The 27,427-nt window shown below is 42.1% G+C and overlaps 1 protein-coding gene across 7 annotated transcripts in view; it reads left to right on the top strand.

Moving 5' to 3' along the window:
* LOC124118918 (E3 ubiquitin-protein ligase NEDD4-like) overlaps window positions 1-21,774 on the top strand; it is a 92,836-nt gene extending 71,062 nt beyond the window's left edge. For 3 of the 7 annotated variants that reach the window (XM_048403019.1, XM_048403031.1, XM_048403032.1), the window contains exons 4-24: window positions 2,376-2,414; window positions 3,102-3,155; window positions 3,685-3,797; window positions 4,289-4,400; window positions 4,830-5,035; window positions 5,863-5,988; window positions 7,003-7,153; window positions 7,639-7,662; window positions 8,420-8,551; window positions 9,550-9,660; window positions 9,870-9,924; window positions 10,985-11,037; window positions 11,322-11,387; window positions 11,899-12,128; window positions 12,655-12,776; window positions 13,716-13,786; window positions 14,192-14,287; window positions 14,731-14,804; window positions 15,217-15,445; window positions 17,708-17,877; window positions 18,978-21,774. In XM_048403019.1, coding sequence (XP_048258976.1) covers window positions 2,376-2,414; window positions 3,102-3,155; window positions 3,685-3,797; window positions 4,289-4,400; window positions 4,830-5,035; window positions 5,863-5,988; window positions 7,003-7,153; window positions 7,639-7,662; window positions 8,420-8,551; window positions 9,550-9,660; window positions 9,870-9,924; window positions 10,985-11,037; window positions 11,322-11,387; window positions 11,899-12,128; window positions 12,655-12,776; window positions 13,716-13,786; window positions 14,192-14,287; window positions 14,731-14,804; window positions 15,217-15,445; window positions 17,708-17,877; window positions 18,978-19,080 — 2,337 coding nt within the window. In that variant the 3' untranslated portion in view covers window positions 19,081-21,774. The remainder of the gene's footprint in view (window positions 1-2,375; window positions 2,415-3,101; window positions 3,156-3,684; window positions 3,798-4,288; window positions 4,401-4,829; window positions 5,036-5,862; window positions 5,989-7,002; window positions 7,154-7,638; window positions 7,663-8,419; window positions 8,552-9,549; window positions 9,661-9,869; window positions 9,925-10,984; window positions 11,038-11,321; window positions 11,388-11,898; window positions 12,129-12,654; window positions 12,777-13,715; window positions 13,787-14,191; window positions 14,288-14,730; window positions 14,805-15,216; window positions 15,446-17,707; window positions 17,878-18,977) is intronic. The other 4 variants (XM_048403024.1, XM_048403034.1, XM_048403026.1 and 1 more) reach the window with 3 other exon arrangements.
* Window positions 21,775-27,427: the final 5,653 nt, after the last annotated feature.

Below are 27,427 nucleotides of genomic sequence, written 5' to 3'. Positions count from 1 at the left end.
TATTCTACTTTCATGAACGTTAAAATGATGACTTTTATCGACTGAATTCCACACGTCTCTACAGTTTCAAGAGCGTTGTCATTTGCGTGACATAGTTTGTAATCAGTTACAGGAAAGCGTAAGACACTGGTTCCAGTACAGAACTGAATTTGTTTCATTTTTTATGCATTTATTCATTAAGAGATGATGAGTTTTCAGTGAAGATATGGTTATTTTGATTTGAAACCTCTGATCGACCAATCTGTTTTCTAAGTCATTGAATTTTTATAAGGTTGAAAAGAAAAGTGATGGAATGTTACCTTCAATAATTGTCATAAGGACTTAAACTTAGATTAGTACTCCTCAGGAAAGTAGGATCCCTAAGAAGCATCCCCTACAGAGGTAAAGAGAGCACATGAACTTCTGCATATTTTATCATATAGAATTAAAGGATATAGCGAATTTACGGAGCACCTTTAGAATACAGTACCACAACTTCTCGTGAGGACAATCTCAGCCGTAGGTCACATGTCTCAAAGACAAGCAACCAGTTTTTGTGAGAATCTGTCGGACATGAACTCGGGACCTTCGGATTGTTAGCCAAACAGCTAACCGACTGAGCTACATCCACACTGTGAAACTAAGTGCAAATTTACCTAGTCATGCCTTTGACTTTACGGAACTGAACGTAAGGTTTGAATAGGTAACAGACACTTACGAAGGTTGCAGGTAGGCATGGTATTTAATGACTTTAGTCTACGGACACTTACGAATGATCCCGGTGCCATTTGGCACACTCATCCCATTCCGTTATCTACAAGATACCAATTGGTGACGAATGAGCCAATATGGCGCAAACTGAAAACGTCTCCAGGCGTCAGACGTCAGACGCCGAACTCGCATGTACTCATGAATGACACGGTATTTTATAGTTTGTCGGGTAATTTTTGTGGCAGAAAAGTGTGGTAGGGATGATGTAAGGAATAGTAAGGAACGAGAGAGGCATGAACATGGCTAGTGACGACACAACGGTGAGTTCGCTTTTGGATCGGTACTGAAAAAATGTGGCCAGTAAAAGTGGCTTGTGTGAATGTTCCAGGACAGTTTCCAGTAACCAAAATATTCAACACAAAACCATTTCATCCTTTTTACTAGACGTTTTTGTGTGAAGAATATTAGGAGCCGCTATAGAATCTATAATAGCCCCTAAACGGGTACCTAACCCTAATGATCGTAAAGGGATGATTGATCATAAAGGGGATCCAAGGGCTAAGGATAGAGTTCGGGGTAACCTACCCTAACACTGGCGATATTTGGATGTGTTCAGCGCCAATATAATATCCCTAATAAACTGCATTCTTGTGCATAATAATGAAAATTATTGAACCGGGAAAAAAAAAGTATCTATATTAGTTCCCATTTATAACCATTTTAGCCACTTGAATTACGAGAAAAATGAAATAAAAACTATGTAAAAAATAAAATGCTTTCGTAAATAAGCGCTTGCTATAAAATGCGCCACTGCAGGCTGTATTTAGTAAACAAATATTCAAAACTCTCAACACCACTGGGCGTATTCAATGACATTGCATGTAAAGATAATAATAATAGATCTCTGGGAGGAGCTTATGCACACTCGATGACCCACGACGTCAATGGTCATTGTTTTGCTGGAGTGACTGGCAACAAAATAGTACAAATTATGTCATAGGGTATTGTCAAGTTTGTGGTACTGTATTCTAAAGGTAGGCCGAATTTACTTTGTGATCCCACATGTAGTCTGTCAACGACAATGCTTTAGTTTATAACGAACTGTAAATCTCTGAGCTGTTCACCTGTCACCAATCAGCCTATCAAAACATCCGCGGCCACACGCAGCTGTTCAAAACAGCAATAAACCATTCAAGGCAAGTGATTAAATGGATTGAGTACTGACATCTTGACCACAATTAACACCCACAATTAACAATAGTAAAACAGTGATTAGACTATAGCCTCTTAAGTGGATAAATTCTGCCTTTAAATCGCGACGACTACACAGGAAATTCAGTTGAAATGCGAATTACAAATTACAGTTATAATGAACTGATTTTGCGTTCTGTCAGTGGATGTGTATTTGTGAATTAAAAACTGATCATAGCAATCACAGAATAACTGAATAAATGAGGTATTGTGATGCTGCAGAATGTATTGATTACGTAGATACTATTAGCCGGTGTCGTATGTGCTCAGCCAACAGAAGGGTAGAAACATATCAATCAGCAGCCAGGACAGCCTGAATAGTGTAACCCAAAACCAGGGCTATTAACAGTAGCTGTGTCTCTGGAGAACAAAGGATCTCCTCGTTACTGGAGTATTTAGTTGTTTTTTTCTAGTGATATTGTTCTTATTTGCAGACACTGAATCCAAAATGGCATGAAGAGTTTGTGTTCCGGGTAAGTCTACTATATATCCCTTTCAAACTCATTTTGTTTTTCTTTTCCCTCAGGACCTGTAAAGATCTGGGTTAGAATAGGTCTTCAGCAAACTCAATACTTGCTTGCCGTAAAAGGCAACTAACGGGATCAGGTGGTCAGGCTCGCATTTCATTGTATCCCAATTAAGTGGATCGATGCACATAATTTCAATCACTGGATTGTCTGGTCCATACTCAATTGTTTACAGACCGCCGTCATATGTCTGGAATACTGCCGAGTGTGGTGTAAACAAGAAACAAATAAACAAACTAATGCTTTCCCTCAGGATGTAAGGCCAAATCAAATTTGGTGGAAACTTTGCTTGCAAACGCAACCCTTTGCAACATGAATTTGAAAGACATATACAAATAGAGAATTGAAACATGCCTTACTTTGATCTAATATTCACCTTTTCAATGTTTGGTAGCCAAGTAGAGGATGCTGTTCATTTTGCTGTGAAAGGAAATGTTGTTTGTGGGTTTGAATCCCGGATTACGATCCTTTGTCTGTCAGTACCGTACACATGCTTGTAAATGTACATGTCAACAATTTGTGTCATTTTCAGCTGTTCAAACTGGCATTAAACCCAATTCATTCTCACTTACTCCTACAAATGTAATTATTTGTCCTGTTTGTTTGTGATATTCATTTGCTTGTCTTCTTCAGGTGAACCCCCGAGACAATGTGGTGCTGCTGGAGGTGTTCGATTCTAACCGAGTGGTGAGTAGTCTGGACCAAGGGCACCAGCAGCTGGGTGATGTTGTACAGCAGGACGTATGTCAGAGATCTCAGTAGTACCTCCAATAGACAGGGGGCTTTAATTACTCGGCAGATAGAAAATAGGCAACATATGACAATGCTATATCATTGGTTATTGTATGTCGTCAGTGGCCCAGGTGCCCGGTTGTCTAAGGCACCACATGACCCTTGCAGAGTTGGGACCCTTTGCTGTGCCAGAAACCTGTGTTGGGTTTGAATCCCAGATTCAACCTGATTCTGTTCTAGGTTTGTCAGCACCATACCTACACTCTTGGGTTCCACCAAAGGTTTTATTGTCTAAGCCCTGCATCACCTCGGCTTTTCTCAGACATGCCATGATATAACTGAAATACTGTTCAAAGTGGCGTTTCAACCAAATTGACGTTTATTTGTGTAAGGTTATTTATGTGGATATACAACCCATGAACAAGGAACTATGAGCTGTTATTCCCTGGTAAAGTTTGTCTAATGGTGAGAGATGTTGTTCCAGACGAGGGATGACTTTCTTGGTCTGGTGGAGATCCCACTCAACCACACGGGCGTGGCCACAGAAAGGTCGGGTCGAGATGTCGGCGTCAAGAGCTTCATGCTTAGGCCAAGAAGGTAAGCCACACACTGTCAGTTAATGGTTTAGTTACACCAATGTTTGTGATACTGGCAATAAGTAGATATTATGATATTGGTCTTAGGAATATAGCATTATTTGCTGCCATTATTTTTATACATGTAACATTTGAATTTTGATGTAATGATGACAATCGAAAATCAATCCATATTCTCCAATTCTTGTTTAATTGAATTTAGTAAGGGGCTAGTAGCCTTTTGTTATCTATGAGAAAAGTAGAGTGGTTTAAGAAGTAGCACAACTATATGAGTAAAGAGCAGTGGTCAGAACAGAAGCAATATGTTATTTATCAGAAAAGAACTGGTGAAACTAGTAGCACTACTTTATGAGTAGTGGTCAGACAAGTAGCATTTTGTTGTAAGAAAAGAACATTGGGGGACGAGTAGCTTTACTTCATGACTAAGGAGTATTGGTGAGTCTAGTAGCATCATATGTGACCTTGATGAAGCTGTACCCTCTCCGCTTGCAGCATCCGCTCCCGAGTTCGAGGGCACCTGATGCTGTACTTGGCATATGTGGCTACAGAAGGGGACAGCAATGCTGATGATGAGGCGTCAGGACAGACGACCAACGAGGTTAGTGTAAGTTATTACATTTTGTGTTTCACAACAAATATCAACTCAAATGGCTGTCAGCCAATATATTTTCCAGATTTGAAAGAAAAATGTTCATGGTATTTTTGGTAGCTAACAATACTATTGTGTTGGCTCTTATTGTTTAAACTTGGGTGCCATTGTACAAAGCGATCTTAGCGCTAAGGTGATCGTTACTCCCATATCTTATTGACGACAATCGTAGTGCTAAGGTTGTTATGACAACGCCACCCTGAACATTATATTATCCACAAACACCATGATGAACTATTTGCCAAGTATTTGGAGTTCCTGCTCATTTCTCACCTAGGCTAGTACTTGAATAGGCAAGAATGCATTTTACCTGACACCTTCCACCATTTTGGAAAAACCAACAAACGTGGCTCGGTTGCTATATGTTTCGTGTTTCTTGCACAGCCCGGCTGGGAGATGGTGGACATCGAGACAGCCATCAATGAAGCGGGGGCGTCAGGCCCCACCACCGTGGGGGCCACAGCCTCGGCCCACGGGGAGAACCTGGAACCCCTGCCCCCAGGCTGGGAGGAGAGGCGGGACCCCCAGGGCAGGAAGTACTACATCAATCACAATGACAGGACCACGCACTGGGAAAGACCCTCACCAAGGTAAAACAATAAACATATAGAAACATTGGTGGTTTTGTGTCCACTGAACTGTGTGAGGTAGTTGGGTTTTATTTCCTGTTTGGAGTAGGACACAGAAATGGGGTTTAAACATTTTACCAAAGTGGGAAATAAAACCTGGGTCAACGGTGTGACAAGCCAACACGTTAACCACTAGGCGACCCTACCACCCCAGTGTTACGTCTAATGAGTTTAGAAGCAAATGTGACCCCTTTTGATGCTCAAGAAAACATTTGCCTAAATGCGATAAATATGACACATCTTTAAGTGTTGGTGTGTACTGGGCGACCCATTGGCCTAAGGCATCACAAATGGTGCAGAGTTGTGTCCCTGCTCGTACCAGGATCTGCTGGTCAAGGGTTTGAGTCCCAGATTCACCGTGGGGTTTATAATCCTTGGTTTGTTAGCACTGTTCCCATAGTTGTTGGTTTCACCAATGGTAAACCTCTACAGTCTGCATCACACAGGCTTTTCTCCCATATTAAGCTGACAAGGTGGGATTAAGTTTCTGAGCACACATACCATGTTTCCCTCTTACCATGCTGGGCGGTGGGGTAGCCTAGTGATTAAAGCATTGGCTTCATCCCGAAGACCTGGTTTGATTCCCCACATGGGAACAATGAGTGAACCCCATTTTCAGTCGTCCCCCGCTGTGATATTGCTGGAATATTGCTAAAAGCGGTGTAAAACCATACTCACTCACTCATTCGCTCTTCAAATAGCTACTTGAATATAGATATTTCCTGTCAAGTTCGTGATAAGCAGCGGAGCGTCACACTCTGCTATCGTACTTATTGTTTCTACTACAGTTCTGATAACGGGAATTTCAGCAGTTCGAGCCTGCCGACGGGATGGGCGGAGAGGATGGATGCCAATGGCCGAACCTACTACGTGAACCACACCTCACGTTCATCACAGTGGCAGCGCCCAACAAAGTGAGTTACTGGACATTCCAAACCCATCCAGCTACAGTAACAGTTGGCTATGTAGAGAATATACAGGACATAGGGTCACAGCCTAAAGTACTTATGTTTATACTCTGATAAAATTGATTAGTACACATTCTTGAGATATATGCTTTGGAAATTGGAATTATTCTGTCAGCTAGTCAGTTACAGTTATATTGTTCATCTGTGACATGAAGCGTATGACATACCCATGAAGATCTATACCAAACAGTGGTCAAAATAGACATCTGCCCGTAGGCCCGCGGCCAACAGATTTCTTCTTGGGCTGAAAGTTTTAAAATTTCAGCAGGCCCTTATGAAATTGATTTAAGTGATTATGTATTCCTCAGTATTTAAGTAATGTGATAAACATAACTTTCATATTTAAAAGCAGTAGGATTAGACCTTTGAAATCGTGTATGACATGTAGTTGCAAAGATGTTTTACAAGCTGAAAATTTCCTGATAAATGTTGTCAACATCTATCACCAAGTCTCGGGGACTCGGTGTGATAGCAGTAAGAGCTTCTGGTTGACTGTGTTTTGTAATTTATGTTGCAAGAGTATGTCTCCCTGCTTCCACTGGGACTACAGTTTTTCAACTGGGCCTACAGTTTTTCAACTTGGACTACAGTTTTCAACTGGGCCTACAGTTTTTCAACTGGGCCTACAGTTTTTCAACTGGGCCTACAGTTTTTGAAATGTACTGGCCCTCAGGGCTCTCAGTTTACTCTGCTGAGTTTCAGACACTAATACCAAACTTACATTTAGAGAATAATTTGGAGTGCTTGATGATTTCTAGTTTATGAGCAAGAGAAATTTTATTCTTGGGTATTTATTGTAATGGAAGGGAGATATGATATAAGGATGAGCTAATCCATGTGGCACACTCTGACCTTGAGGGGATCTGTGATGCATGCGATTATGTCAGACTACCAGTTTATTGCATGTAGTCTGCTTTCTCTGTATGCCAAGCCTGTAATGGCCGCCACCTTGTGTTTCAGCAACCTCACGGAGGTTTCAGAGCAGGAGATGAATCGTCAGCGCAGCATGGAGGCAGCTCAGCTCTACCTGCAGCGACGCCACATCAGTCAGGACGACACCATCAGCGTCCACTCCAACAGTGACGAGACAGAAACCACGAACACAGAGAGGGTAAGTTACACAATACAGTCGGAGGATGTTAGGGCCCTTGAAGGTGACGCAAGTGTGTTTGGGAGGTATTGAGGTACATGGGATGACCTCGCTAATGACAAGTAATGATATTGGCACTTGTTCTAAATTGCTGTTTTAAAATTGTCCTATAAAGATAAAGCCTCTGGGATGAAATAATAACTAAATGGTAACGAGGATGTGTAAGGAAAGACTGAACTGGTTACAATTATTCCTCCGAACATTGGTGATGTTGTCAATGCAGAATAATAAGAGAATACACTCTGCATATACATCCTTGTACACACTCAAAAATAGGACTAAAATTTCAGTATTCCTGTAAGAGGTAGGCATATTTTACAGCTCTCTTGACATACGCTTGTCATGGGTGACAACTGGGTGTGTACAACACGTAAAAACATGGGTCTGGTTGTATTTGTGACCCTGATGCCAATTGGTGTTGTACATCTATGTTTTCTTTGTTTCAGACTCCACCATTTTCTCCTTCATCAGTAAGTATAGTTTCACATGAGGGACTTGGAACTAACCTGAACTTGTCATGTTGATCACGTTGGTTGTCACAAGATGTTGATCACGTTGGTTGTCATGAGATGTTGATCACGTTGGTAGTCACGTGATGTTGATCACGTTGGTAGTCACAGGATGTTGATCACATTGGTCGTCACGAGATGTTGATCACGTTGGTTGTCACGAGATGATGATCATGTTGGTAGTCACGTGATGTTGATCACGTTGGTTTCACGAGATGTTGATCATGTCACGTGATGTTGATCACGTTGGTTGTCACGAGATGTTGATCATGTTGGTAGTCACGTGATGTTGATCACGTTGGTTTCACGAGATGGTGATCATGTCACGTGATATTGATCACATTGGTTGTCACGAGATGTTGATCACGTTGGTAGTCACGTGATGTTGATCACGTTGGTAGTCACGTGGTGTTTGCATGCGGGTGTTTCTTGAGGTGTTTGTGGCCATGAACATTTGTTCTCAGTAAGAAGGCACATAGTGATCGTAAATGGAAGTCAAATTATCTTGGTGCTTACTTGTCATATTGTAGGTAGTTGATGTAGATTGGTTTTAGCCTCTGCTGACCTGTTGAAGTGCAAGCCTCATAATCTCTTAACATTAACCTCTGTTAAGATTTGGATTGATAAACAAAAATGATTCCTGAAAATGGTAGCAAGATGTAAGATAATGAAGATAATGCATTTCTGTGCCTGACACTGACTATTGCTGTGTTGACAGAGTCAGCACCGGGCACTGGTTCACCGGCCACTAGACGGGGATGAGGAGCCACTTCCAGCTGGCTGGGCCATGGGCATGGCACCCAATGGCCGCAAGTTCTTCATAGATCACAACACACAAATAACAACATGGGTATGCTCTCCGAAGCTTTCTGTAATCTCAATGTCTGTGTCATTTACATTTACCGAGTTTTTAATTTGTCGCATATATGCCCTTCTCTTCTGGACAATTGACTAGATTCATGACAGTGAAACATCTGCAAATGAACAATATGATTAGAACTGGTGTGCTAATAACATTATTCTCTCCATGGTGAACTGGTGTGTTAGTAACATCGTTTTTACTTCTTGGATGAACTGGTGTGTTAGTAATGTTATTATTCCCTCCAGGATGAACTAGTATGTTAGTAATGTTATTATTTCCTATAGGATGAACTAGTATGTTAGTAATGTTATTATTCCCTCCAGGATGAACTAGTATGTTAGTAACGTTATTATTCCCTACAGGATGAACTAGTATGTTAGTAATGTTATTATTCCCTCCAGGATGAACTAGTATGTTAGTAATGTTATTATTTCCTTTAGGATGAACTAGTATGTTAGTAATGTTATTATTCCCTCCAGGATGAACTAGTATGTTAGTAATGTTATTATTCCCTCCAGGATGAACTAGTATGTTAGTAATGTTATTATTCCCTCCAGGATGAACTAGTATGTTAGTAATGTTATTATTTCCTATAGGATGAACTAGTATGTTAGTAATGTTATTATTCCCTCCAGGATGAACTAGTATGTTAGTAATGTTATTATTCCCTCCAGGGAGAACTAGTATGTTAGTAATGTTATTATTCCCTCCAGGATGAACTAGTATGTTAGTAATGTTATTATTTCCTATAGGATGAACTAGTATGTTAGTAATGTTATTATTCCCTCCAGGATGAACTAGTATGTTAGTAATGTTATTATTCCCTCCAGGGAGAACTAGTATGTTAGTAATGTTATTATTCCCTACAGGATGAACTAGTATGTTAGTAATGTTATTTTTCCCTCCTGGGAGAACTAGTATGTTAGTAATGTTATTATTCCCTCCAGGATGAACTAGTATGTTAGTAATGTTATTATTCCCTCCAGGATGACCCGCGCCGCTCAAGACCAAGCTCCATGCCCAACCTGGACACGCCCAGCGGCATCTGGAGGCCGTCCTCCAATGAAGATCTTCTCAGAAATCTTGGGCCTTTGCCGGTAAGCTACGACTGTTGTAACTTGGGAGCTTCCATACTTTGATACCTTTGTGAATGTGGGCCCAGGTAGTTGCCATAGTTTCCTGGCAGATTGTTCCATTCAAGTTTCTTCTTTGCTAATCTAAGTTGTACTAATGATGGTGTTTTGTGTCCATGGTTACCGTAGTCTAACCTGAAGGGGATGTTTCAGTTTCTGCCTGTTTGTTCTAGGCTGGCTGGGAGGAGCGGACGCACACAGACGGGAGAGTGTTCTACATTGACCACAGTAAGTCTGGCTTCACCAGGACTGTGAACCATGTAACATTGTCGGCCATACACTTCCCTGACCTCAGGAGTAAACAGATGAATAAGTGTAGCAAGGATTATAAATAGATGTTTAATCTTGATCCTTGATGCGATGCTGGAACAGAAAATGTCCCCAGTGCTAATAAGATGCAGTATTTCAAATTTAGAATGTACATCTTTGGTTAACCTACTGAAAAGACTCACCTGTGATCTGACTGGTTCTCAGGCCACAGTGATGTGTTGCAGGTGCACTGAGTGCTCTGTGTCACAAGGTGTGGACAGCATCAATGTGTTGCAGATGCACTGAGTGCTCTGTGTCACAAGGTGTGGACAGCATCAATGTGTTGCAGGTGAACTGAGTGCTCTGTGTCACAAGGTGTGGACAGCATCAATGTGTTGCAGGTGCACTGAGTGCTCTGTGTCAGAAGGTGTGGACAGCATCAATGTGTTGCAGGTGCACTGAGTGCTCTGTGTCAGAAGGTGTGGACAGCATCAATGTGTTGCAGGTGCACTGAGTGCTCTGTGTCACAAGGTGTGGACAGCATCAATTTGTTGCTGGTGCACTGAGTGCTCTGTGTCACAAGGTGTGGACAGCATCAATGTGTTGCAGGTGCACTGAGTGCTCTGTGTCACAAGGTGTGGACAGCATCAATGTGTTGCAGGTGCACTGAGTGCTCTGTGTAACAAGGTGTGGATAGCATCAATGTGTTGCAGGTGCACTGAGTGCTCTGTGTCACAAGGTGTGGACAGCATCAATGTGTTGCAGATGCACTGAGTGCTCTGTGTCACAAGGTGTGGACAGCATCAATGTGTTGCAGGTGCACTGAGTGCTCTGTGTCACAAGGTGTGGACAGCATCAATGTGTTTCAGGTGCACTGAGTGCTCTGTGTCACAAGGTGTGGACAGCATCAATGTGTTGCAGGGGCACTGAGTGCTCTGTGTCACAAGGTGTGGATAGCTGCAAGATTGCTGTTGCATTAAGCTGTAATCATTCGCTCTGTAACACCCAACCCCTCTAACCTTGGCTTCATTGTGTTCAGATACCCGAGGTACGCAGTGGGAGGACCCAAGGTTACAGAAGCTGGGAGGTCCCGTAAGTACAGCTGTTACAGTTTTATAAAACTTGCTTACAATTTATTTGCATTTTATAAAAACTGCTTACATAGTGTATTACAGTTTCCCCAATCAGTTGTTTCTAAATATATATTGATGTCTTGTGGATAAATGTAGCTGTGACTTCATGTATATTAATTTTGATGGTGTGTGAAATGGTCAAGGGGGAGATAATTGAAAATTACACTACAAAAGTTATCTCCCTTATATTAGTATTTGTTAGAATTCATCCCATGACAATGATTTTCACATTGTTATTTTCAGGCTGTACCCTATTCCAGAGACTATAAGAGGAAATATGACTACTTCAGGTCCAAGTTAAGAAAGCCAGTAAGGATAATTGTTTTTAGTTACACGATTTTTACAAAAGGTTGAGTGTTTGTAGTTTCTATCATATTCAAGGTTACCACAACCCATGAGGATCCAGGTTAGAATTGGTCTTCGGCATCTTATGCTTGCCATAAGAGGCAGCTAACCGGATCGGTTGGTCAGGCCTGTCATTATATCCCAGTTGCATAGCTGCATATGATATCAATCACTCAGTTATCTGGTCCAGACTTGATTATGTAAAGACTGCCGTCATACAGCTGGAATATTACTGAGTGCAGTGTTGAAACAATAAACAAACAAAAGAAAAAGAAAGAAAAAAGGTTTGTTCAGTGATTTGGGGTAGAATTTGATCACAGTCAACCAGGTTTCTTTTAGTTATCACAAAATTGTTTATCTTGATTAATATCCATTTAAATGATTTCTTCATGAATGATAGTTTTATATTAGTTGGAGGATCTTTTCTGTATAATTATTAAAACGCTCATGAACGATCATTCATTTTCTTTTTCAGAATAATGTACCAAATAAGATCGACATAAAGGTAACGCGGAGAAATGTGTTCGAAGATTCCTATAGAATAATCATGAGTGTGAAGAACACAGACAATCTCAAAACCAGGTTATGGATCGAATTTGATGGGGAGACTGGCCTGGATTACGGTGGTGTGGCCAGGGAATGGTTCTACCTGTTGTCCAAAGAAATGTTCAACCCCTACTATGGCCTCTTTGAGTACTCAGCCACGTACGTACAGATTCCTTAACACTTTTTCCAGGGACTTATCCTCAGCGACTGTCTTGACAATGATATGCTTGTGATGCCTCTATTTCTTCTGCTCATAACTACTTCATTAGATTTTGTTGTTTCAAGTCATTTTCTTCTGATATAAGTAGTAAGAGTGTGCAATATCCCAAGATGTAATTGACTTTGTCCTCTTTGTAGTATCCCTTATAATGAATCTGTGTATCATGTCTGACTGAGCATATATCTGACTGAGCATGTGTATCTGACTGTGAGCATGTGTATCTGACTGTGAGCATGTGTATCTGACTGTGAGCATATATCTGACTGTGAGCATATATCTGACTGTGAGCATATATCTGACTGTGAGCATATATCTGACTGAGAGCGTATATCTGACTGTCAGCATGTGTATCTGACTGAGAGTACACCTGATGGTGAGCATATATCTGACTATGGGGTATGTGTATCTGACTGAGAGTACACTTGATGGTGAGCATATATCTGACTGTGGAGGTGTGTGTTTCAGGGACAACTACACCCTCCAGATCAACCCTCTGTCTGGAATGGCTAATGATGATCACCTGTCCTACTTCGAGTTCATTGGTCGTGTTGCTGGGATGGCAGTGTTCCATGGGAAACTGCTTGATGGTAGGTAGACGTTTCAATGGGAAGGCACATATGACAATATAACCATTACAATAGTGTTGTGACAGCATAATGTCTTGCCTTCTGGGGTGTCCCCTAACATAGATGGAAATAACATACTTAGAAAATGGATATACCCAGGTAAAGTGCTGCATTGATCAGTCGTTACACTGCACATTGTCACCAGTAGTGTGTGATGAACTCTATTGTTTGCAATAAGTGTTTAGATTCATGAGACCAAAGCATATTTGTTCTATTGCATATAGATATGATAATGTTAGTGGAAACTTATATTTAATTTATCTTTAAGATTTTCTTAAGCCGCTTGAAATTAATAGATTTTCATCGCCACATACCTCACTGCCCTACAAACTTATGTTGTCCCAAGGGGTATGGGTGGCCAAGTCGTCTAAGGTGCCGCGATTCGCTATGCAGAGTTGCGTCCCTTGGGCACGTCAGAAACCTATGATTGTTGGTTCGAATCACAGTTTTCCCCGATTATGTTTCTAGGCTTGTCAGCACCATACCCATGCTTGTGGGTTTCACTGAAGTGGTAAACGTTTGAGACCTACATCACTTCTGGCTTTTCTCCTACATAAGGTGACACGCCGTGATATAACTGGAATACTGTTAAAAGCGACTTTAAACCCAACTCATTCACCTCCACCTGTGTTGCCTTGTGTTGCCATGAGTGTTTGACCAGAACACTCTATGTGTATGCCTGCCTAATGCTGTATCAGTTTGGCCAATGGTTAATTGACTATACTGCACCTGTCGCCATTCCAGAAACCTGTACATGTAGGCAGAGTCTTGTCAAGAGGAGAAATCATATCAGTCGATAGTTCGAGTACACATTTGTCTGAAAGGGTTTGTACAGTTTCTCATGATGGTTATGAAGCAAGCCTGGTCATGGTGACATCTAACTCTCTGTTTTCTTTGCAGCCTTCTTCATCCGTCCTTTCTACAGGATGATGTTGCGGAAGCCCATCACTTTACAGGACATGGAGTCAGTGGTGAGTGCCTTCACTTATCTGTGTCACGAGCTCCGTGCTCCTGACAGAGTACAAAGACTTGATTGTTGATGTTTCGTGTCTGACGGTAACTCACAAAACAGTGTGTTTACTTTGTCTGGTGCAAGTGTCTCCTCAGTATTTGGGAATTACGTAACAAAGGTTGAAATTAAGCTAATTGCCTGACAAATATTTTTAAAATACAAAGCAAAAGATTTGGGATAATATTTTGAAAATGCCCATTTATCGTAAGAGAAGGTGTTGAGTTTCCTCAAAATCAAATACATGAGTATTTCCTCGCTGTAGTTAAGTTAGGGACAGCCTCATCTGTAAAGGAACTGTCATGCATTAGCTCAGAACATTGCGTTGAGCAGTAGTTTCACATATCCTGTTTCACTTATTCTCCAGGACTCGGAGTATTACAACTCCTTAGTGTGGATCAAGGAGAACGACCCAGAAGATCTGGAGCTTCATTTCTCTGTTGAGGAAGATCAGTTTGGAGAGGTGAGTTGAGATCTGCAGTATGCAGCCACCCTCTGTGTTGGGTCATGGTGTGATGTAGGAGTTACCTCCCCTGACAACAGCCAGGAAACAACGTTTGTCAGAAAAAAGTCAGAAACAGTATTTTCTTTCTCCAGATTATCAGTCATCTAGAAGCAATCGCAAAATATTTTTGGACAGTGGCCCAGGTTCCACATTTGTTCTGTCAGCTTTTTTACTAAAATATTACCTGGAAGTGACATTCCCATATCTCAGCCAATCAGCTTTCTCCTTGAATGCATATCCTGCTTGACATCCCAGACTTAGGATCCAAGCAATCCCAAGTAATGAGCTTCTTTCTTAGGAACATAATGAAGCTCTGTCAACCACTGATATTAGAACTGTGTGTCTGTGTGCTGGGTAAGGCTGGAGACTGGAGCTGAATTGTTACACGTTGTTGTCCGTAGATCACAGAGCGAGAACTGAAGCCAGGTGGCACGGATATAATCGTCACCAATGACAACAAGATGGAGTATATTGAGTGAGTAGAAATTGTGTTCATTCTCTCTTTCAAATGTCACATGTCATGCCTTATACAGAGCTCAGTAGTTGATGTGTTATGCCCTGACACATCATTTTCCTGTTGTTGACAATAAAATGAAATCCAAATATTTACCATCTTATTCGTTAGTCAGCCCTGTTTGAGCAAGTTTGGTTCAACACTGCTGTATACAGTATTTCATTTTAATCATGTCAGCTTTGTGTTCGAGGCTGAATTGATGCCTATGTTATCTGTTTACCCCTTTGGTGAACCCATGACTGAGGATGGGACTGACAACCCTAGAAACGTAATCACGCGATACCCGGGATTCAAACAATGAATTGTGGCACCTCTGACAACTGGGCCACCTGTGCCTCCTCCAGTGTTTTATGTCCTCCATGTTGTGTTGCAGCCTTGTGATCAAGTGGAGATTCGTGCAGCGTGTGGAGTCACAGATGAAGTCGCTGATGAAGGGATTTAACTCCCTCATCTCGCGCGATCACCTGCAGATATTTGACGAGAACGAGCTGGAGCTGCTGATGTGTGGGCTGCAAGACGTCGACGTCAACGACTGGAAGAGTCACACGGCCTACAAGGGAGAATACAACCCCAACCACCCGACCATCCTCTATTTCTGGAAGGTCAGTTACCCCTTCCCTGTGATCAGTGATGATGTAACGAGAGACTCTATGCATTACTGTGGGATTCTGGAGCTGAAACTATATAGACCATCCTTGTTGTGAGACAGTGACACTGTGAGACTGAGCTGGGTAACAGGTGTGACAGTGTGAGACTGACCTGGGTAACAGGTGTGTCAGTGTGAGACTGACCTGGGTAACAGGTGTGACAGTGAGACTGACCTGAGTAACGGGTGTGACAGTGAGACTGACCTGAGTAACGGGTGTGACAGTGAGACTGACCTGGGTGATGGGTGTGAGACTGACCTGGGTAACAGGTGTGAGACTGACCTGGGTAAAGGGTGTGAGACTGACCTGGGTAACGGGTGTGACAGTGAGACTGACCTGAGTAACGGGTGTGACAGTGAGACTGACCTGAGTAACGGGTGTGACAGTGAGACTGACCTGGGTGATGGGTGTGAGACTGACCTGGGTAACAGGTGTGACAGTGTGAGACTGCCCTGGGTAACAGGTGTGACAGTGAGACTGACCTGAGTAACAGGTTTGAGACTGACCTGGGTAACGGGTGTGAAACTGACCTGGGTAACAGGTGTGAGACTGACCTTGGTAACGGGTGTGACAGTGTGAGACTGCCCTGGGTAACGGGTGTGACAGTGTGAGACTGACCTGAGTAACGGGTGTGACTGTGAGACTGACCTGGGTAACGGGTGTGAGACTGACCTGGGTAACGGGTGTGACTGTGAGACTGACCTGGGTAACGGGTGTGACAGTGTGAGACTGACCTGGGTAACGGGTGTGAGACTGACCTGGGTAACAGGTGTGAGACTGACCTGGGTAATGGGTGTGAGATTGACCTGGGTAACGGGTGTGAGACTAACCTGAGTAATGGGTGTGAGACTGACCTGGGTAATGGGTGTGAGACTGACCTGGGTAACGGGTGTGACAGTGTGAGACTGACCTGAGTAAAGGGTGTGAGACTGACCTGGGTAACGGGTGTGAGACTGACCTGAGTAAAGGGTGTGAGACTGACCTGGGTAACGGGTGTGAGACTGACCTGGGTAACGGGTGTGAGACTGACCTGAGTAAAGGGTGTGAGACTGACCTGGGTAATGGGTGTGAGACTGACCTGGGTAACGGGTGTGACAGTGTGAGACTGACCTGAGTAAAGGGTGTGAGACTGACCTGGGTAACGGGTGTGAGACTGACCTGAGTAAAGGGTGTGAGACTGACCTGGGTAACGGGTGTGAGACTGACCTGGGTAACGGGTGTGAGACTGACCTGGGTAACGGGTGTGACTGTGAGACTGACCTGGGTAACGGGTGTGAGACTGACCTGGGTAACGGGTGTGACTGTGAGACTGACCTGGGTAACGGGTGTGACAGTGTGATACTGACCTGGGTAATGGGTGTGAGACTGACCTGGGTAATGGGTGTGAGATTGACCTGGGTAACGGGTGTGAGACTAACCTGAGTAATGGGTGTGAGACTGACCTGGGTAATGGGTGTGAGACTGACCTGGGTAACGGGTGTGACAGTGTGAGACTGACCTGAGTAACGGGTGTGACAGTGTGAGACTGACCTGGGTAATGGGTGTGAGACTGACCTGGGTAACGGGTGTGAGACTGACCTGGGTAATGGGTGTGAGACTGACCTGGGTAACGGGTGTGACAGTGTGAGACTGACCTGGGTAACGGGTGTGAGACTGACCTGGGTAACGGGTGTGAGACTGACCTGGGTAACGGGTGTGACTGTGAGACTGACCTTGGTAAAGGGTGTGAGACTGACCTGGGTAACGGGTGTGACTGTGAGACTGACCTGGGTAACGGGTGTGACATTGTGAGACTGACCTGGGTAACAGGTGTGAGACTGACCTGGGTAACAGGTGTGAGACTGACCTGGGTAACGGGTGTGACAGAGTGAGACTGACCTGAGTAACAGGTGGGAGACTGACCTGGGTAACGGGTGTGACTGTGAGACACAGCTCATGGCGTCTTCACGCCCTGAGTGAAGGGCTCATTGCTGATACCATTAACAACTGGTTTGCCAGGCCAGACTTGATTATTGAAGAGGCACCTTGTAACTGGAATATTGCTGACTGAGGTGAAAACGACATGTATGGAATTATGCAAGCAGTTTTACTTAGAACAGAAACTTGAAGTTTGCATATTTGCTACTTATTATTGCTACTGCTTGCCTCACTCGTTATACCATATCAATGTGCTTGTAACCCCACTCCCTGTTCTGAATGTGTCCATTTCCTCTTCAGGCTGTCTACTCTTGCAACAATGAAATGAGATCAAGATTGCTGCAGTTTGTCACCGGGACATCTCGAGTTCCAATGAATGGATTTGCCGAGCTGTATGGAAGCAATGGGCCCCAGCTGTTCACCATCGAGAAGTGGGGTCATCCTGGACAGCTGCCCAGAGCACACACATGGTACATTAGTTTGGCAGTGTACAAGCTGTAGTATCTCAGGGCTGACGAATGGTGTTCAACTTGTTTGTTCTTTTGGTCCAGGTGATATAGGCACCTGTAGTGAAACGTCACTTGCTTTATAAAGGTCCAAGCACCTGTACTGAAACGTCTCTTGCTTTATAAAGGCAGAAGCACCTGTACTGAAAAGTTGCTTGCTTGAAAAAGGCAGAAGCACCTTTACTGAAAAGTTACTTGCTTGATAAAGGTACAAACACCTTTACTGAAACATCACTTCCTTGATAAAGGTCCAAGCGCCTGTACTGAAATGTCACTGGCTAAATAAAGGTAAAAGCACCTGTAGCGAAACGTCACTTGCTTGATAAAGGTACAAACACCTTTGCTGAAAGGTGTCTTGCTTGATAGAGGTCCAAGCACCTGTTGTGAAACGTCTCTTGCTTGATAGAGGTACAAGCACCTGTTATGAGACGTCTCTTGCTTGATAAAGGTCCAAGCACCTGTAATGAAACATTGCATTCAAAGATTAAAGTCAGCTGTGTCTCCATACATGGTACCTGTTCAGAAACAGGAATGAAAGAACTACTCTAATAAGGTTGGAGAAAGAATTTATATTTTTTTGTAGCCCTGCCATTGTGATGCTATTTGGAACCGTTTGAGTCATAGTCATATGCAATGCTAGCCCTCGGTGGGGTTGGTGTGTCTGATGCCAACACGCTCTGCAATGCTTCCAGGCAGGATCGTGGCCTTGTGTGTCAGTTGGTCAGCTTTAGTGTGGGTCATCATACCTGTTTTGTACTGTTTCAAGCCGCCACAAACTCTGGTTTGTCTGGTCCTGACTTGAACATTTATAGGGTGTTTATACAGCTGCAGTACCAGTGTATAGCTTCAACAGTCATGCTTTGTTTCTGATATTCAGAAGTGATCAAGTGAATTGTGGTGCCATTTGGTATTCAAACAATTTCAAATTCATTTCTTTTTCTACATTTCCATGGAAATAATTGGTGGTTATGACCCTTTTTGTCTTATTGAAACATCTGTTGTGTATACTTCAATGAAGGTAGTTTTATTTTCAGTCGTTAATTTTCTTTTGTTTTGTTTTTCAGTTTCAACCGTCTGGACTTGCCTCCCTATGAGTCTTATACCGAACTACGTACAAAGCTAATCACGGCGGTCGAGAATACCCAAGGCTTCGAGGGTGTGGACTAACATGGGTTCTACGCCCACAACACTGTATATACCATAAAGGGGTCTCCACTCACAGGAAGAGTTACCTTCCCTTGTCAGCCATGACATTCTGCTAACGTGGAGAACGTCTCAATAAATGAAGGGTTGTCGTCTTTGGACGAAATATTTCAAAGCACAATGTGATACTAACCAGCTCAAACGCCCCTCAGATGGGTGTCAGAGTGTCATGGTAGTGTATCCCCCGGAAGTGCGATGGTCTGGGGATGTATGTTGGCCATGTACACAGATGTATCTAACCATATGATGTGTATGCCGCATCGTTAATTCCAATAATGTATATGACATCTAGGTGTACTGGCAGTCTGCTTGCTTTTTTTTTTTGCAATGTCATTGATACATATTAATAACCTGTGCTGTGAAGTACTTATTGAATCCACATCATATGTTGTGTGATGAAGATTCAGGAACACCATCAACAGGAGGAGGCAATGTGCGACTATTCACGGAGGATGTCAGTGTGATTTGGAAGTCAAACCCGTCCAATAAATGTCATGATGTCTATGAAATGGATAGTTCTTGTCAGTTCAACATTGCAGTTTCATCATGGCCCGTAAGGTGTTTCAAACCAGATTGAATGGAAATATATTGTAAAAGTTTAACATGAACAGATTTACGTTTCTAAGACATACACCTTTTTATCGTTCCCCAACTGTAATCGGATGGAGAAGAAGGTAGTCGGACCGAGCCACGGGATAGAAGTACGCAGGGGAATCTGGATGCCCCTGGCATCAGCAACTTTAGGGGTCCTGGGAATGATGTGTCACTTGAATGCACAGAGACCAAATACTGGTCTTGGAATTTCAGGGTCCTCATAGACAGAATGGCTGGAGTGTTGCGTTTCTGTATTTTGTTAGTCCTGAAGCTCCCATCAATAAAGTGTATCGGGATATTTCTATTACTGGTACCTGTCATTGAATATGTGAACATCACCTATGGAAATGTTGGTTAAAAAAAAAGTACTTAGGTGTTCAACAATAGAATTATAAACCTGGCAACCGTATATTATTGTGCAATAAAAAAACTATAAGATGTAAACTTATCTTGATATAATAATATGTGTTCAAAGGAAACCAACGGTTATGATAACAGTTTGCTGAAATCAGAGGACTGTGATTTGTCCGGAGGAATAATTGAAAGGGAGGTAACTGTGATAGTACTAAACAAAGGGAGGTAACTGTGATACTACAAAACAAGGGGAAGTAACAAGATAGTAATAACCAAAGGGAGGTAAATGCAAAGTAAGGGGAAGTAACTATGCTAGTACAGTACCAAGGGAGGTATCTATGATATATTACAAGGATGATGACTCCTTTGTGGTATTGAGGGATAATGTTGATGGACATATAAGATATCTACAGCTATGAGGACTGCAGTAAACACAGTATGATTGCTTGACCTTCTTTGTCTGTCATGCTAATATACTGTATGATGTTCTTGCCCTACTGTACATAATGTCCCAACTGAAGGAACAATGGCGTCATGCTATGTTGCTTTGCTTAGAAAAGATGCATTTGAAGACACAATATAACGACCAATTTCACCGCTTGTGAAAATTAGTCTTGAGATAAATTAATCTAGTGCTTCTTTGTTCTTGCCAGGTAAGTCTCACTTGCACATTCTGCATATGTGATTGGATGATATTAGTTGATGAAATTTCTTATATTAAATAAGAATCAGAGAAGGAATGGAATTTCAATTAATCAAACATAATAACTGTTGATCTGTGAAACTATAATATTTCAATAAAACAAGTTTATGGTAAGATTACAGACAGATAAGATAGAGATTAGACATTGTATCTTGCAAGTTTGTTTCCATACAGCCTGTTCCAGATGTAACATAGATGGGTATTGAAACTATAAATTTGAAACAAATAACCCACAAGTAGTTAACAGAAATGACCCTTGGAAAAGATATGTACGGATATTTGTCCCTTGTAGGGCTGGAAGGGAGACCAGGTTGGGACAGATGGAATGGCAGTAGATAGCTTTCCAAATTTAAAAGGAGACTAGAATCAGTTTATATGGCAGCCCCAGCCTATTTGGTTCAAGTCCCTCAAACACCACTGCTAGTTCAGTGTTTATGGTACTGTAATTATTATTACAGCACAGTTGTTAATGACAGCAGTTACACACAGACAATGTTTCAGTCTCACACAAATGGTATTAATGACAATGTTTAGTCCCAGAAGAAAATGGGCACCAGACCAGGGAGGGTGGTTGGACAGACTGTAAGGTGATCCTCGTTCCACGCGTTGTCTGCTCACAGGTTGTGCTTTAAGTCACTTTGAGTGTAATCAGATATTGCATATTACTGAATATTTCTTCCCCAATTTTTGACGTCTATTCATTTCTTGTATTTTCAATACATGTGTACAGTTGACGCCCATGCTTGTGTGTATATGTGTTTATATGTGTAACATACTGGTGTCTATATTATACAGTTGGATTATTATTATAGTGTACATAAAAGCTCTACTCCATCTGATGTAAAAATATTTCATACTTGGATTTTATAAATTCTAATTGTGCAAGTCATATGCAACCCTGTACCATTATTTATGCATGTGTATAGCATCAGTAGAGGAGCACTTTTTCACTTGTTTCTTACTGGGAGGGAGGGTTAAAAATTGTCAATAAATTTGAGATCAGTGAATTTGTCTTTGTTTTGATGAATTATGACCTGCAAAAGATGATTGTATCGCTAGTGCTGCTCTAAATGTGTCAGGGTCGGTCGGGTAGCCTAGTGGTTAAAGTGTTCACTTGTCATGCAGAAGACCCAGGTTTGATTCCTGACATGGGTACAATGTGTGAAGCCCATATCTGGTGTCCCACGCCGTGATATTGCTGGAATATTGCTAAGAGCGGCGTAAAACCATATTCACTCACTCACTCTAAATGTGTTGTACAGAATGGGAGTTGCATTGTCGTTCCGATTGCTTTAAGGAACAAGTCGTCGCACGTTGTAAGACAGCATGGGGTCGGGGTAGCCTAGTGGTCAAAGCGTTCGCTCATCATGCCAAAGACCTGGGTTCGATTCCTGACATGGGTACACAATGTGTGAAGCCCATTTCTGGTCTCTACCATCGTGATATTGATGGAATATTGCTAAAAGCGACATAAAACGTCACTCACTCACTCACTCACTCACTCACTCACTCACTCACTCACTGTTAGACAGCATAAGAAATTAACATTTAAGGAATGACATTCTTGAAAATTGGAATTATGTTTTATTTGCTCCTTGTAGATGAATTGTGTAAGCCCTAGTGACGGGCTCACCGCTGGCAAACTTTGGACAATACGATACCCCATACACATAATTTGGCATCGATTCACATTAACCCAGTATCAATTGTCAAAATGTTGTATGCAGTATCAAGATGCATATGGTATTGTGGCTTCTGTCTGGAGATATGCATGGTATCGTGTGATGCCTGTATCCTGACATCCCGTGTACCTTGCCTGGTACTTTGTCAGGGATTTCATTCAGACAGATAGTCCTTAAATTCAAGTTTCAAGGTTATTCTTTATACTACTCTCACACACTTATATTTTATATATTGGAACACTTTGTTTTAGACACAGTAAAATGATATGCTATCACAAGTTCCCATCCCTGTCTACAAAATATGTGTTGGAAAAAATTCACAGAAACACATCTCAACATTTGATTGTAACATCTCTTAATATGTATGTGCATGGTCATATGAGAAGTTTGTAGGCACACTTGTAGTCAGAAACTTCACTTCATCTTGGTTGTGAGGAGTATGTACCAGTATGGTATGTGTATTGGGAAACATTGAATAGCAGAAGGTGTTTGACTATGTGAGATGAAACTAGCCTGCATCCCTACAGTTTAATATCTTCACATACGAAATAGGGTTATTTATGATTAAAAATGGCTTCAACAGGAGCTTACTGTTTACAAACTGAACAATTTGGAAGAATGATTTTGGGTGATAAATTAAAATCTAACCCTCATGTTTGTTGATATCAAATATATCACCATGAGTGAATAAAAGTTTGAGAAAAACTTTGAGATACTATTAAGTCATTTCTGGGTGTAATTTGTTTGAGAGATTCCTCAATATTTGCTGCAGTACTCCACATGGTATAGGGAATAACCCTAACTGTGTCCTGACTAGCACTGTTATGCTTAATGACTAGTCAAGTAACCTACACATAGAAGTTACTGAAAGTTAACTTAAATGTACTGTCCCATTTGGAGAAGTTCTGAATACAACATTTCTGGTGCCCATTGCTGTGATATTGATGGAATATTGCTAAAAGTGGCGTAAAACCATACTCACTCACTCTTAATACAACATGTTCCACCTGCCTGGCTGGCCACACAGTTACACATCACATTCATATGTGAAGACACAATGCCTTTTAAAAAATGGTCAAATGTAACAAATGTTCTATTTCGGATTACAATTTCTTGGTAAAGTACAACAAATCCGGGATTCGAAACCACACTGCCATAACAAGGCACCTAATCGCCAGCACACAAAGTCAGTGATCTAACCTACTCAGCCACCGAGGCTTCCACAAAAATGGAGTGAGTGTGTGAGTGAGTTGGGTTTAACGCCGCTTTTAACAGTATTCCAGATATATCACGGCGTGTCAGCTTAATGTGGGAGGAAAGCCCGAAGTGATGCAGGTCTCGGACGTTTACCACTTCGGTGAAACCCATGAGCACAGGTTTGGTGCTGACAAACCTAGAAACATAATCGGGGCGAACAGGGATTCGACCCACAATCAAAGGTTTCTGGCGTGCACAAGGGACACAACTCTCAACCTTAGACGACTGGGCCACCTGTGCCCCTTCCACAAGAATGGAAATCTGACAACTGGTAGTCTAGATCACATACTTTGTTTTACCCTCTGATAAGTGTAAATTGGCATGACTCCCATGGCTGAAAGCTAAGAATACACAATGTCTTTTAGAAAGTTGTCAAATGTAACAAATGTTTTATTTGGGATAACTCTTCCTTGATAAAGTACAAATTCTGGTACTTTTGGGGGTTGTGTGTAGTTTTTCATATGACATGAGTGAGTGAGTGAGTATGCTTTTATGCCGCTTTTAAGAATATTCCAGCAATATCACAGCGGGGAACACCAGGAATGGGCTTCACACATTGTACCCATGTGGGGAAATGAACCTGGGTCTTCAGCATGACGAGCAAATGCTTTAGCCACGAGGCTACCCCATCGACATGACAAACTGTAGTAGTATATGTGAAAATGGGATGTTCTGTAACTTGTTTTACCTTCTATTAAGTAGTATGTGTTGATGGGCAGGGATGGAGAAATACAGGCGAGCGAGGCAGTTAAAATTTAACATTGCATTGGCATTGATTCTGCCATATTGCAATGACAAATTATGGAAACTAAATCAATCTGTCAAACATATTTTTTAGCATAGCAATAACTGTGCAAAGTACTAGTATTGACTCCAGCCCTGGGGAGAGAATGTACATTATATACAACTCGAAACAATTAAAGAACATCCACAAATGGACGGCTGTGTGTTGCAATAACCACCAGCCATGACAGATTAATTATAGTGATAAGATAAGATCGGATGTTCTTTGACTTATTTTGAGTACTATACATCTACTACTGCTAGAAACAGTTGCTGGATTGCTGGTAGTCTGCTGAAGCTCTCTATGGGAGTAGAGCCGTTAGGTTGATATCCAATGTAATCTTCATAAGGAATCGGTTTCTTTTGCTCCTACACCAGTTATTTGTAATTTAGATCATTCATGATTTTGTATTAAATTGGGACTGGAAAGTGATTGCACTCAAGAAGTCATTTTTATGAAGGACCAAAAAAATTAGTTTTGATTAATTGAAGCAATCAGTAATTAAAACATCAGAATTTGGGTTCTCTACGCCTTTTTAATGCAGTAATACCCCCAGATGTCAGGGTATTTTAGTACTTGGCGACTTACTTGATTGACAGCATGGGGCATTGCTCATATTATCAACCACTGGTTTATCTAGCAGGTGTGTGTGTGTGTTCGTGTGTGTGTGTGTTCGTGTGTGTGTGTGTGCGTGCGTGCGTGTTGTGTGAGAGCCCACTGAGATATGGTGCAGTTTAACATGGTTTGCCCACCTTGTCCTTGTTTTATTCTCTTAATGCTGAGCACCAGACAGGGTCACAAGTACCATCTTTTACAGTGTTTTTATATAATGGGACCTTCCGCTCTATCCACAAGACCACGGAGGCAGTCCCAAGAGAGAGGGCATGAACATCCCATTAAACTATTGAGACATGGTTTCTGAGAAGACATTTGTGTGAAGTCTGGACTCTACACCTGTGTATAGGGACAGCCATTTTGAATATTTCAAGCTGTCAAGTCAACTTTGTAGCAGGGGTGTGTGTAGAACTTGTGAATGTGAATGTCCTACAGATATATTAGATTGGAAGTTACTTGAATTCGGTGCTCATGGAAAGACACATGTAATGATGTTAATGGCCTTAGAGAAACCATTTGGAAACCCAGTCTTATCAAAATCAAATCTTCTACTTTGAAACACCACTCTGTGCACTTTGTTGTTTAACACTGTAATCAGCAATGTTCCAGCTATTTGACAACAGCCGGTATATTATGGGCCAGATAATACTGTGATTATGATCAATGATCCATGGTATAGGCAGATCAAGGGGGTTTCAGGGGGTCCCCTCCCTCTTGAAAACCAAATGCATGTTTTAGGCAGTGAAATTGACAGAGGATTTTGTTACTTTGGACCCTCCCTTTTAAAAATGCTGGATCCAGCCCTGCATGGCATCACGGTACGGCAATCATCCAAGGTAGTGCCTGACCACCCGATTCATTGGGTCACCTTTTCACATCCAGCATGGTGGCACGGGTGGCCCAGTCGTCTAAGGTGCCGTGGTTCGCCGTGCAGAGTTGCGTCTCTTGGGCACTCAAGAAACCTATGATTGTGGGTTCGAATCCCTGTTCGACCTGCTTATGTTTCTCGGGTTGTCAGCACCATACCCGTGCTCGTGGGTTTCACCGAAGTGGTAAACGTCTGAGACCTGCATCACTTCGGGCTTTCCTCCCACATTAAGCTGACACGCCGTGATATAACTGGAATACTGTTAAAAGCGGCGTTAAACCCAACTCACTCACTCACTCACCAGCACGGGATGCTGGGGACCAGGAATGCCCACTGGGTAGGAATAGTTACTGATTATCTGCCCCAAGTGATGCAATGGTGTAAGCCCCGAGCCTTTGGTGTGTTGCAGGTTGGTTGTTCTATATATAACTTGTCTTTTTTATGAAAGACAATAAAGAAAACGTGTATGAACAATGGATGACATCACATCAGATGGTATTGGACTGCCTCCCTGTGTAGTGAATAGAACATCTCCCAGAGAGCAGAACATTGGTGGTTCCTACCAAAAGACATCAACAGATGGCACTTGTTTACCCTGTCTAGCACTCGTTGTGGGGATCGCTCGGTATTAAGGAATTAGAACAAGGACTGGTAGGCTTGGAGTCTGTATTGTGTGCCCGAGTGGGGTAGGGCAGTGGGGTAGCCAAGTGGTTAAAGTGTTCGCTCATCAACTAGAAGACCCGGGTTCGATTCCCCACATGGGTACAATGTGTGAGAGCCCATTACAGGGGTCCCCCGCCATGATATTGCTGGAATATTGCTAAAAGAATGTAAAACCATACTCATGCACTCTGAGTGGTGTAACCATAGACTGTGGCATGGTGGTCTAGCTCAAATTGGCCTAAGAACGGTCAAGTACAAGCAGACACACACGTACATTTGTGTGAAAATGTTATGTACAGGTCAATAAACCCAATATCACCTCAGCCATAGCATATTATCAACAAAGAAGCAATGTCACTTGAACTGTGTTACCATGCTTGTTGATTAAACTGGGCATCATGTGATACATTGTGTCTAAAGAGATGGCCAGGCTGTGACTTGGTTGATTGCCTGAAGGTTTCAAGTTATTGGTTTGTCTGGTCCAGAATTAATTTTGACAAGCCTCCATGCCAACCGTAGAACTCATCGCCCAGCTATCTCTTGTTAAATTTTAAAACAAAATTCTATGCCAAACATGTTTTTCTTGATAGGGTATTTACCAATTTGTTGCCAATTATCCATAATCTGTTTATCCTGTTCAACCAGTGTTCATAGTTTATGTTCATAGATTTTTCCTATAAATGTAAACAAAGATTCTTGAAGTTCTCGGCATGGTTCATGTGACATAAGATGACCTTGAACGAAAATCATCCCGACATACATACGAGCTGCATTAAGGAAGTTTTTAGTTA

The sequence above is a fragment of the Haliotis rufescens genome, unplaced genomic scaffold (assembly GCF_023055435.1).
Source record: "Haliotis rufescens isolate VD_foot unplaced genomic scaffold, xgHalRufe1.0.p SCAF_1, whole genome shotgun sequence".
In the NCBI taxonomy this organism is placed as follows: Eukaryota; Metazoa; Mollusca; class Gastropoda; order Lepetellida; family Haliotidae; genus Haliotis; species Haliotis rufescens.
The sequence above is the reverse complement of the archived record's forward strand: the minus strand, read 5'-3'. Positions and strand labels throughout refer to the sequence as shown.